This window comes from Mustela nigripes, chromosome 3 (assembly GCF_022355385.1).
Source record: "Mustela nigripes isolate SB6536 chromosome 3, MUSNIG.SB6536, whole genome shotgun sequence".
NCBI classification, from domain to species: Eukaryota; Metazoa; Chordata; class Mammalia; order Carnivora; family Mustelidae; genus Mustela; species Mustela nigripes.
In genome coordinates this window covers 157,818,033-157,830,989 of record NC_081559.1, presented here as the reverse complement: position 1 = coordinate 157,830,989, position 12,957 = coordinate 157,818,033, and the positions used below count along the sequence as shown (strand labels likewise).

Genomic DNA, 12,957 nt, shown 5'->3' with positions numbered 1-12,957 from the left:
CAACCGTCTGACTGAGCTATGAGTTAGGAGCGTTCAAGGGCCAGGCCCAGTTCTCCCAGAAAATGAACTTGGAAACACTCTGCGACGTGGACCAGGTGCACAGAAGGAGAGTCGAGGCAGACTGTGTCTATGATACCGTGATATACTTGGGCACTTGGTGCTCAGAAAAGCAAAACACATGGGGAAATGAAACAAACCCCTACTTGCAAAGAACATATACGGTCTATCTGTGTTTTAAAAATGCCTTTTTGATGTGCTGTCAAAGTGTAGGCAGTTTTTGCAAGGGGCACCTCTGTTGTCTCAGCCCTTTCTGAGAAGGACGGAGCTGCTGTGTGGACCCCATGTGAATGTGGAGCTGGGCGGGGGCGCCCATCGCAGCCGTCTCCCACAGTCCCGGTGCCTGCGGAACGAATGCAGGTGGCCCTCCACCAGCAAGGCGGCCACTCAACCAAGTGGTTGCCGACAGCCCAGAGCACAGGATGTGACCCCAGCTATGCATGATTCATCTCACCCCCTCACCCCTGCCCTGGAATTCCTTTGCAGAAAAGAAAAACATGACACTTCCAGGGTGAAAGATTTCCTTAAAGGGGGAAAGACATCGAAAACTCTGCTCTGTGAAATGAAGGAACAGGAGGATTTCTTTTGGCAAATATTTAGATCTCTAAGCCAATCAGCTGAGTACCAGCCCCCTGTTAGAGGCAAAAAAAAAAAAAAAGAAAAAAAAATCCAGCTCGGTGGGGTTAACCATCACCACGTGCACACAACGACGATCCCGTTGTCTCCTATGGCTCATCCGGGGATCTGTGGAAACAGAACGTGGGTCTGTACACCCTCTAAAATACCATCTTTCCTCTCTTCTCTTGTCACTGCAGAAAGCGCGTCCGCACTCCTGTCTCCCTAAAGTCACCTGAAGAATACCGTGATTGCTTACAAATGGTGAAAAATACCAACACGATGCGAAGAAACAAGCATTTTATAGAGACCCATCTTTGATGGACTTTCACATGAATTATTTTATTTAAAACAGGAATCCATCAGAGGTGGTGAACTATCAGGGTAAGTAAATGTTCTAGAGCATGGCACGGATGGAAGGTAATACTCACCAGCACCTCACATGGGACTAAAAGACAACATCAGCCACGCGGCACGGGGGGAAACCAACACAATATAGAAGGCACCTGGCTGGGAGAGAAGCCCGGTGTGCGCGGCCTGGGAGCAGCCCCGCTTCTGTGCACTGTGGCCGGTCAGGACAGACGATGTTGGGAACGAATAGGACAGGTTCTGACCTGAAGCCCTGGAGCCTCTGTGAGCAGCGACCCTTTGCTCAGACCGGTTTCCTCCCACTGCGCATGGTGTAAGGTCCTCAAGAGGGGACGCGTTTGCGAGAGAGCGACACAGACGCCCTCCTCCGGGGAGGGAAGTGCCCTCCTCAACTCAACTTCAGCAGTGGCTTCTAACTTAAAACCAAATACTAACGACGATAAAATAGAAGGCAGAATGGGGGCCTGAACCTGGACCCATCGGTCCAAAGGGAGAGGCAGATTTGTAAAAATAAAGACCGGTCACCAGTCCGCAAGTCTCTGGCCCCACGACCACAGGACACACCAATGCAGTGCTGTCCTGGGCGGCGGGGAGGGAGCCCCCACCCGCCAGCACTCCGGTGCCTCCCAGTGACCGTATGGCAAGTGCTGAAGTTGGAAGAGACCCCGAATTGGCAAAGGATCCCAGGCAATGAGCCACCCAGGGTGGCCGGGTCTATGGGAAACAAGACTCACGCTCTCAAATAATGACCCCCGAACCCCTCTCCTCGTCCTGATGGCACTGCGTGTTTGCCCTCCGCACGGAGAGGTCCACACCATCCCGTTTCCCCCTCAGTTCTAGGCACTCTCTGGGACATCTGCGACGAGCCAGGCGTTTTCATTTCTTTCCCACTCCGTTGGTGACTTTTGACTTGGCATGCCGATTCCTTCTTCTGGAAGAGTGGCTCTCGTTGTTGCCTGGATGCTTGGGTGGGCTGTCTTCAGAACCTGGCCAAAGGAAGGAGAACACACCGTCACTGTGGCTGTGGGGGGCTAGGGGCTCACGCCTCAGACTCTTGGTTCTCCCCGCTCCGGCCATCGCCGTCTGGAGCCTGCTGGAAGTGCGGGCTCTTCTGCTGATACTTGCACTCCATCTAGTGGCCTGGTGAACACAGGACGGCAAGGCCCAGAAGCCCAGCACCAGGCTGGTACTGCCTGCCTGTGCAAGGAGATTATGGGGGGGGGGGGGTGGTCCCTGAAGAACTTTTACATTCTCACTGTGTAAGGTGGACTGCACTCACGACAAAGGGAGAGGACAAACCAACTCAAAGCACAAGGAAGAACAAGAACAATGACACCACATGGGTGTCGAGTCAACTCTCATAACCAAGGGAAGCATCACCCAGAGTTCTGTGCCCTGACGGGTGGATGCACTATAGAGTTGCCACATCTCCCCCCGGAAGGATCCCTGACGCTACAAAATTAAGGCTCTTATGCTCTCTATCATCTGAGCCACTGAACAGCTTTAAAACCCAGGCCCCTGCCGCTCAGGATCCCTCTGGAGCCTCTCGCTGAAGATGCCACACACCTTCGAGATGCTCTTGGGCTGCAGGGACAGCACCGTCTCTGGCACACTTACTGTTTGTCTGGGACCTCAGAGAGAAACTTCCCCATCAGCCGGATGCCTGAGCAGCCAGCAGGGGTCAGTGAGGTGGAGGGTGGAAGCAGGGGAGCAGGCTAGGGGTGGGCCTCCCAGGGAGTAGGGTGTGAGCGAGGCTTGGGAGAGAAGCAGAACTGCAGGGCATCAAGCTGCCTCTGTCCTAAGGCTGAGCGCATGGCCGCCCTCCAGCCCAGCAGTCAAGGCAGACTGCTCCAGGGCTCAGATCCAGGCCCTCCACCACCATAGCCACTAAAAACATAACAAGTTCCCAGATTTTGGTCTCCATGGCAAGGGCCATTTGGCTTAGTCCAATGGATTCTTTCACCACACTCAAGTTCTTTTTTCTGAACTATTCTGTCTACCTTTCATTTAAACATATCTCTATCACTGCTTCCTTCCTACAGACTTCTTTTCAACAGAGAAGGGCTTCGAAGTGCCAAGAAATGATCTGTAGGGAGGCAGTTCTGAATGAGGGAGCCCGAGGGAGCCCCTTGGCCCACTACTATTAGCAATCCAGAACAGGGTACCCATCGACACGGATTCAGGACTTGCAGAAAGGGCGCCCGGCCACTCAGCAGAGGGCACGCTCGCCTCTTCCCTGGAAAAAACTCTGAAAACCTTGGCCCTAAAAAACCTCAGGAAAGCACTGCCAGGCAGTGCTTTCCTCTCTGTGGGACCGTGGTTCCTCTGAGCAATTCTGTGAGCTCAAATTCATGGTCTCCAGGACACATAGTTCTCTCTCTTTGGCCAAGACGTCCAATCGGCTCATGAGAACTGACAAGGGATGACTGTTCAGTGTTATCTTTCCACAAGCCTCATTCTTTAAAACAGCCAGGTGGCCCCAAATCTTTCCCAAAGGCTTCCTGCAGAGGCCAGTGGGAGATCCCTGGCTCACTCCCGAAATCTCTCTTCTACTCATCTGCCTCTTGAACAAATACACTTAAATCAATCCACCTCTTCTAAGGGACCTCGCCTCCTGGTTTGCAATTCTTCCTCTTTCCACTCATGACCAAAGCCAGGAGGAAGAACATTCCCATCAGGCTGCCTGAGACGGGGGCACATCTTCCCGTCCCAGAAGAGGCAGAACCACACGGCACCTCTTCTCATGAGACCAGCCTCTTGGACAGACCCCACCAGTACCCTGCAGGTCTCATGAACAGGTAATGGATGACATGTGATGGGCAGGTCTGAGAGACCTCGGGGTGTACATTTATCAACATTCAGAGGATAAATACTGCTTTCACATCTCCTTACTGGGCCTTGGGGAGGAAGAGAACCCAATACAATTTTTAAACAATGAGTAAGAGAGAGATACCTTTTGAGCCTTTCCCATGAGACCAGGAGATGTCTGGACTGTAGGTGCCATCTTCACACTCGGAGTACGTCTAGGGAGAGAAGCAGACTTAGTGATGGAGCTTCAAGTACTCCCCGGGGCAGGGGGGTGAGGGGATGAGGGAAAGTGATGGGGGCGGGCCGGCAAGCCAGGCTGCTCCACCCCTGCGTCCCCAGCAAGCAGCAGAACCTCATCACGCTTCTTTTCCTTCGCTATAAAACCATGACTATCTCCCAGGGCTATAGCGTCAATCTTCTAGAAAGTACTGTCAGTTCCTCAACTTACGGTGTAAGTCAAGGATGAAAGCCGTATTTTACTGAAGAAGATATGACACTTTGAGGTAGACTATCAACGTAGCACAGCGTTTTCAGGCCGCTAACTGTAATCCCTGTGTCTTCTATGAGGCGGGCAGGGCAGGCATTTGAGGAGGGGGAGCCCTAGGCTGGATCACAGAGAGACACATACAACGTCCAAGAGCCGGGAAGAAAACCCAGTCTTCCAAACACCAGTCCAGGGCTCTCCGTGTAATTTTATTTTTTAAACAGACCCATTAACAGGGTCTTAAACCTCTTGCAAAAGGAGTACAGAAATAGTGACCGACTGAGCATAACACTCACAAGCATGGTCAGCCACTGATAGGGGACGAATCCTGAACCCGTTACGTTTCTGCAGTGGCCAGGACAGAAGGAGCGTGTTCCCCATGATGGCCACGCCATGTTCTCAGATGAACGCCGCCCCTGCCCCCACAAAGCTCCAAGCAGGACATGATCATTTTAAAGAGGGGCCTTTGCATACCTTTTCTCGGTGACCATAGTGCTCAGCGTACCAAACCATGCCGTAGAGACACAGGAAGGTGGTAAAAGCCTAGAAGAGAAAAACAAGCACACAGTGTAGCACCAAAAAAAAAATCCCATTTCCCGGGATTTCAGGGTTTCAACTTGTAACATACAAGATGGCTTGATGTGGCTTTGCCATCTATCCTAGGACACTAGAGATCCTAGTGACTACTTATGACGCCGATAATCAGAATGCAAGATCATTTCTCGATGGTGGGTAAGATGGGAAGCATTCTCTGCACACTCTGCAGGTGCTCCTTGAGAGGGCATATAGGATTTTATATACTTTTATATACTTTGTCTGGTTCTCATGACCCTTCCTCTGCCACCAGCACTGGGAAGTTACGAGGACTCAGCTGGTTGGCTTATGTGGGAGCTGTAAATGAGAGAGGAGGTTCCCTCGGTCTGGGATCACAGTGGCTCTGGAAGGCATGGAGTCCGCAGTGTCTCAGTTGGGGGCAGGCACAGCGGGACACTCTGCCCGTGGCTCTGCACGGCTTTCTCAGCTCTTTTTTTGTCTCCATGGCCCCGCCTCAACCCCAGTTCTGGATGCTTTTGTTTTTCTTCTGTAAGTCCACAGGAAAACGCAGAGAAAACACGACTGCTTTAGAAGCCAGCGGAGTGAAATGGGAAGGGAGCGGTCTTCGGGTTCCCAGAGACAGGGATAACCTCTACTTCCCCAGACAATTCCCCACCCACCTTGCACCACACCCTAAATTATACTCTAACTGAAGCAAAGAATAGCACCTACGGAAATCCAACGTCTTCAAATATGCCAAACCACTAAAAACCAGGGAGAACTTTCTGGTTGTCTTGTTGGGAGCACCCGAAGGAGACGGGGAGAGTGAGGACAGATGATTTCCCTCCAGGCCCTCCAACAAGGCCTGACCTTCCCACTGTAAGTGAATCACCGAAGCAAAAGGACTGTCCCTCCCAGTTCTGTTTCTTCAGAATGCCTTGCCTTAGGTACTCACTGACACCAGAGCACCCTCATTGTCCCACCACTGTCTCTTCCCCTGCATTTCCTGTTGGAGACTGTCACCCTGAACCAACCATAAAGAACAGCTGCAAAATCAGAGTAGAACACTCTCTTCTTGAGTAGGTTTAATTCTTTCTGAGAATCCTAACTTTAGATCCCAAAGGGCTGCCTCAGATAGCACTCATTTCACAGAAGAGGAATGAAGGTTCAGAGAGGTGAATGGCCTTTCCAAGGCACACAGCTAATATGTAGCGAACTGGGGCCTTGACACAGGTCTCTTGGTATTCCTGGATCCTATATTGATTTTATGTCTATACATCCTCACATCTCTATCTATCCGTCCATCCATTTATCCACCCCTGGAGAGAGAAAAGCATCAAGGGAACAGCCAGGACCAGCAGCATCCCTCTGCATGGCCTGGACTCCAGATCAGAGCTGAGCCTGCTAGGAAGGCAGGGGCTTTGAGCTCTCATCAGTTCTCATCACCGCAGTGAGCAGTCTGGCTCTGGCCCAGATCCTGTCAGCCAACCACATTTACCGAGCATCTGTTGGGTACACAGCAGCACCTTAAGTGCAAAAAAGACAGGAGTCCCAGGGCTCTGGAGGGCCTGCATCTACGTCCATAAAGTGGGAATACTGGTGTGGTGGAGACAACATGAAATGGAAGACCCACTGGTTCATTTTATTTTAAAGCCATATGCAAGAGGGCACACGTCCATAGGTGAGGGATTTAAAGAAAAGGAAGCTCATATCCTCCCCCATCAAAAAGTTAGACAATGAATTAATATATTAAGATGATAAAATGAAAATAACTCCTAAGCTTTAGCATATTCTAGGACTTGCTCAAGATTTCTAATATATACCACCATTAAGTGTACCATTTTGGAGGCATGGGAAGAATGGGGAAGCCTAGAGGATTTGCATAGTGTCAAACTTAAGGATGTGTTTGCTCCTTTACAAAGAACAAAACAGACTGTCCTAGGTTTGGGGGGGGGGGGCAGGTTCCACCTCCCAGACCAGGAGTTTGGCCAGATAGCTGTCCTCACTCCACTAGCCTACGGGGCAGTGAGCACGGGGATGGCGGTCATTGCAAATTCTGCCCACTAGAGGGCAGGAATGTGGTGCTCCACCTTCCCCAGCCTTGTCCCTGGTGGGGGTGGGGGGGCTGGCGGGCTGGCTGGCGGCTGGGCGGGGAGGGGCAGCTAGAACTTAGCAATTTGCGGGCAGGCAAACACAGGCAAACACTGGCCGGGTGGTGAGCGACAGGTGCTTATCATCACAATCGCCACACAAAGGGCCTGCTGTGGCAGCCAAATTTATCACTTCACCTGGGTACTTAGAGGCCCACTTCACACTTGTCCCAGGAGACAAAGCTTGTAATTTATAGGTTTGCAATCACACCTGTGAAAATCTAGGTGTGTATCCACTTAAAATGCCAAGGCCTGGATTTAAAATAGCAATTGTAGATTTTGTTTAAAGAAAGAGCAAGGAAAAAAAGACAAAAACATGTGGGATGAGGGCCAGAGCAGCACACAGCTGGGGGGTGTGGTGGCAATCAGGGTGTGGTCAGACCTGGCTTGGCTTCCACTTTGAGTAATGAGCCCGCAAACTGACTAGGACTGATCACAGAACTGCCTAGGAGCAGCATACGCGAACTCTGCATCTGCATTCATCTCAAAGTCTGGATCTGTTCTCCTGTCAAGCAGGGGTAATAATCAGGGTCTGTCTTTCTCTGAGTAGAAGGGAGGCCTGGCCACACCTAACTCTTACTGAATAAGGCTCGCCTCCTTCCTTTCAGAATATGGGCAGTGGGGACCCCTAACCAACACAGCCAATGGCCTCTGTTCAGGCCAGGTCCCCTTCTGTGGCACAACGAACACTGATAACACTCAGGGCAGTCTTCTTCATCTTCAAAGGCCTGATCTCCTGGGGCTGTTTCTCAGGCCCACCTCCTAAATGTGGCCGCTGCTCCAAAGAATCCCATCCTCAGCCAGTTTTCCTGCCCCGGCTCTGTTCCCCTGACCTAATCCAGGGGTTCCAGCCTCGCCCTGTGCACAGTGGCCCTCCCCTCCTGCACCTCCACCGCTGACGAAGTCTTCCTGTGTTACTGGACTGACTGGAATTTCCAGTGATACAGGACATCTTCGCCTGTAAGTTCTAAGGGTCCCTCAAACCCCAAAGCCCTCATCAAATTCATCGTTCCCTCAATGGGCTTCTCTTATATCCCCCAATCTGTGACTAACACCAAAAGCCACCCAGGGGCACAAACTAGAAACCCTAGAGTTGCCCTCATGCTATCACAAGGAGCGTGGCGACCTGTGGAGCTGACCTCTTCAACAGCTCTCAAATCCAACCCTCTGTCATTTCGTGCGTGGGACCCTCAGTACTCTCAGACAGCACCTCTGCTCCCTCCAGACTCTCCCAGCCCATGCAGCCTTTCTCGGAGAACCAGTGTCTTCCTACTGAAGGACTGTCCTTGGATCTCCAACTATAGACACACAAGCATCCTTCTGAAACAGAAGTCTCTTGTCCCCTCCCCCCACCTTATTCTCCACACTCTCGCTCCCCCACGGGGGAGCTGTCTTCCTGAGATGCTGGGCACAGGCGCAGATGCACATCTTTGCACATGCCTGTTTCTCAGCCTGCCTGGATGTCCCTCCTGGTCTCTATCGCTCGAGCCCACTCCTTCATTCTCCATGCATTTGCCCAGTCCAACATGTCAGAGACTGCAGGTACTAGAGTCAGTGGGGACAAGAGGACAACAAAAACAGTCTTTGTAAGCAAGAGGTACAATGCTGAGGAGACGATATAAAGAACCCAAAATTATGTGACACTGAGTTTCGAACTCAAAGAAGTATGTGCCAGGTGTGACCAGCGCCCCAAGGGGAGTTGACCAGCCCGCTGGCAGGGGTGCATTTCATGGAGGGCAGAACTGAAGTTTGGTCTTGGCATTAGTCACTGGGTAGAAAAAGGAGGGGAAAGCATTCAGATGAGGCAAAGAAAGCACCCTGGGTGAAGACAAGAGAAGTCTGGAAGGGTGACTCAGTGAGGTGACTAAGAGTCGTCTGGGGTAGCCTGAGAATCAAGTCCAAGAGGGTGGGTATGATGCGGGCTCCCGACGACGACCGTCCAAACACACACACAAGAGTTCACACTGTAGCTGGTAGGTCTTGTGACGGGGATTCTTCTTCCTTCTTGATACTTCTTTCTACACGGAGGAGCTTTGCTGGTATAATCCTCATGCCTCTCACCCCTGACACCTTTCACTGGAGAAGAGTTCTCTCTCACTGACGGCTGAATCCGAGATAAGGAAGCTGGACATTTCCTGTCCTTCCATGCGTGCTAGGCCGCCCACACCGCGTGAGACCACCTGCTTCCTGGGGCCTGAGAGTGCGTCTCATTCTGGGCTTCACTGTTCAGAAGCCCCTTGTCGCCGAAAGCTGATGCTGAAAAATGTGTATCCTCAGTAAGAGAGATGCTAGGCTGATCTCCACAGCCTTCTCTCACCCTATCCTTGAACTGTTCTTAATTGAAAAATGTTGTATTACTGGGCCTTCTCTAGCCCCCGATGACAGGGAATGGTTCTGAGGAGGGCAAGAGAATCAGGTCTGAGTCCCGGAAGCTAGTGGGCGGGGGGTGGGGTGGGCAGCGTAGAGAATGGGGCCGAGGGGCAGAATGCGGAGGAAGTGCATGTCCAGACAGCTGCAGGGACAGCGGGGGTGGGGGGAGGGGAGGGAGCTGGGTGGACAGAACCTGGTGACCCGCTGGTTTCAAGAGGGGCAGAGGAGGGGCAGCAGCCCTGAGGTTTTTAGCTGGGGCACCTGAGGGCTGGGCGGGCATCCACTGCAACCCTTCAAAACCCTGCTCGCATGGTACATCCTGGGAGACTTTGGCAACTCCCCAGCTCAAGTGGTGCTCTCCCTCTAGTGCTCCCTCAGCTCTCTAGGTACACACCTTTCGTACTGTTTGTCACACAGGAACATGCTTCGTTTGCATGCGGATCATTCCCATTTGGACCTGGGGATCCGTGAAAGGGGGAGCCTTTGCAGGGGGGACAGGAACTCTCTTGCCAGACCATCTGGATGTTGGCCCCAGCTCTGCCCTCACCATCTGTGTGACCTTGAGCCAGCTCGTGAACCTCTCTGGGCCTTTTTTCATCTATAAAAGAGGGCTAATAAAGTGCATGCCCTCCAAGAAATCCTCAAACTTGCCACTCATGAGAAGTGAATGGCACCCAGTGAGCATTAATACAATCTTATTCCGCCAGCTGTCTGTGGGTGGCGTCCGAGACCGCTTTGAGGAACACTCACTAGACTTACAAGGACCACGCTAGGTGAAGGACAGACCAATGCGTGGACAGGAAGTGGTTCATCATGTCCTCGATAAAGTGACAATCACACAGGCACCAAGGCAAACCAAAAGTGACTGACATAAGGGAGCGCAGGCTAAGTGCCAAATAAGTAAAATAGAGAAAAGTCTCTAAAAGTTGAAGAGAGGTTGGAGGAGCCCCTGCAGGGCAGGTAACTAGAGAGGGCTTCCTGGACATGGCCTTGGGAAGGCCTTGCTGGCCACTGGTGCCCCCAGGTGGGGCTGTACATGGATGCCGTGAGAAGGGTGCTGCCCCCGTCCTGGGACTCCTCCTGCCTCAAGCTCCTGGCGGTCCCCAGGGCTCTGCCACCAGGTGGGGGCAGCACCCATCTCTGCCTGCCGTACTGCACTTGGTCATTCTACAATTCACGCACCTGAGGCATGTGCCAGAGAGACATGTGAGAAGCACATGGTCAAAATCTCCAGTCTCCTCTGATGCACTCTCCTAACCGATTCTTACATGTAGTCTCACTGGGATGGAAAAAATACATTAGAACATGAATTCTGGAGTACAGGTACAAGGGAAATCATCATTCCCTTTCATAGTTCAAGATAAAACAGGACAGAACAGGCTCAAGGTGCTCTGGCACAGCTCAAATTTCTAATAAGTGACCCTAAAAATAGATGCTGTGAAATGAAAGGCAATTAAAAAAAAACCTTAAAAATACAAAGTTTAGTCATGCCAAACAAACAAACAAACAAAGACCCAAATCTGATTAATCTACTAATTTGCAAGGGAAACAAAACAAAAACAGAGGACAAAGCCATGTGTTAAATCAGAGTACACTATAAAATCAGTGAAATCCTGACTCTGAGCAAATCTACAGGACAACAAAGCTAGGTCCTTCGACGAACTGTAAAAGATAGCAAGAGACAGAGGGAAAGCGTACATTAAGGGACTTAAAAGGCACGCCAGCCAATTCTAACAAGTGGATGTTGATTATCAAATAAACTGCTAAAATACCAAATTTTACAAAAATATTAGAAGTTTGAACATTGATTAGATATTTGATAGTATTATGAAATTATTCTTTTTCAGATGTGACAACGGTACAGTGGTTGCATTAAAGAAAAAGACATTTTGACTTTCTTTTCGGGATGTATCCTGAACTATTAAAAGTGGATCTGCTTCAAAATAATTCAGCGTGAGGACGGTGGGTAGGGAATATAAGGAAACAAGAAATCCATAAGGTGACCACTGTTGAAACTGGACAGTGCATGGGTGACGTCTACTTCCACCTATGTTTGAAATTTTCTATGATTATAATGAAAGCCTGAGTTCATTTTCTGGACAAAGTAAGTGAAAAGTGAAGAATCTTAAGCTTAAATGTAAAATAAGACTTTCCTCCAAAATAATAAAACAAATTAAGAAGGGTAGACACAGAACGGTAGGTTAAGATCTTACTTCACTTTGTTCACTTTTAATTTAAATTCAATTAGTTAACAGTGTATTATTAGTTTCAGAAGTAAAGTTTAGAGATTCGTCAGTTGCATGTAACACCCAGTGCTCACGACATCATGTGACCCCCTTAATGCCCATCCCCCAGTTACCCCATCCCCTCACGCCCCTCCCCTCCAGCAACTCTCTGTTTCCAATGCTTTGTCTCCCTCTCTGGTTTTGTCTTATTTTCTTTTTCCCTCCCTTCCCTTATCAGAGAAAGATAATTATGATTTCATGCATATGTGGAATTTAAGAAATGAGACAGGGGTTCATGGGGGAAGATCTTACTTCATTTTAAAAAAGAGAAAGAAGTCCCAGGACAGTGGAGCTAGAGGCCCCCAAGGGCTTTTCCCTTCAGAGAGGAAGCTCAACCCACAGGGCCTGGCCCATCAGAGTACGGCCATGAGGCAGAAACTACATGGTCTGATTACCTTCAAGAACATCTCACATGACCTATAAACCAGAGTCCACTATCTTGTACATAAACCCTTGTCCAGCCATACATATGCTACAGGGCACAGTAACTGTCCTTGTCCCTTCATGGAGCCGAACTCCCAAAAGCAGAATAAATGCACGTACAGTGCACCTGCAGAAGGCGTTTGACTAGCACCTGCCCAGGTGACCCGTTTTGGATGCTGGATGGTCTCATGTGTTTAACTGGTGGCTGGTTTCGGGTTATTACAAGTAGAAGGTCCTGTCTGCAAATTTCTAAAAGAACTTGGTGTACAAGGGTTTTCATCATAGTTGTTTTGTTTTTTTAAAGAGACACCATGGGGAGTGTTGCTGTCACTTTTGGGTAAAAAAGTAATGACTTACCACACAAAGAAGCCAGAGCACAACATAGAGTATTTGGGTCTTAGAGAAGAGATCTTGCCCAAATTTTATGCACACGATAGCTTCCAGGAAACCGATGACCCTAGTCAGACAGAATGAATGATTAAATATTAATTCTTCTTATCGTATGCATTATACATATGCATATCAACAGTGCAGGACTGGGAATATGCATTACCAGAAATACGCATTATTCCATCATTCTACGTGGGTAGCAGCCTCCCCACAAATGATACTCGTTCTATTCCACAGCAATTTCTTCAGAAATAACATACATATTTAGATGGCATACAAAGTCTATTTATTGTTATTTTTCTTAAGACTTAATTTTTTTAGAGCAGCTTTAGGATCATAGTAAAACTGAAGGCAAAGTACAGAGATCTGCCATCTACCTCCCTGAGGGTCACGACCCTTCCCCGGAAGGGTCCATTTGTCACAACTGATGAGGCTACAGGGACATGTCACCATCACCCAAAGACCACAATTC

The 12,957-nt window shown here is 49.8% G+C and overlaps 1 protein-coding gene across 1 annotated transcript in view; it reads right to left on the bottom strand.

The window, feature by feature from the left end:
- Positions 1-1,824: 1,824 nt before the first annotated feature.
- Positions 1,825-12,957, bottom strand: part of PTDSS1 (phosphatidylserine synthase 1) — a 61,416-nt gene continuing 50,283 nt past the window's right edge. The window contains exons 10-13 of the mRNA XM_059394900.1: positions 12,453-12,552; positions 4,808-4,876; positions 3,995-4,064; positions 1,825-2,027 (exon numbers count right to left, since the gene is read on the bottom strand). Of these exons, the coding sequence (XP_059250883.1) occupies positions 1,918-2,027; positions 3,995-4,064; positions 4,808-4,876; positions 12,453-12,552 (349 nt within the window). The 3' untranslated portion in view covers positions 1,825-1,917. The remainder of the gene's footprint in view (positions 2,028-3,994; positions 4,065-4,807; positions 4,877-12,452; positions 12,553-12,957) is intronic.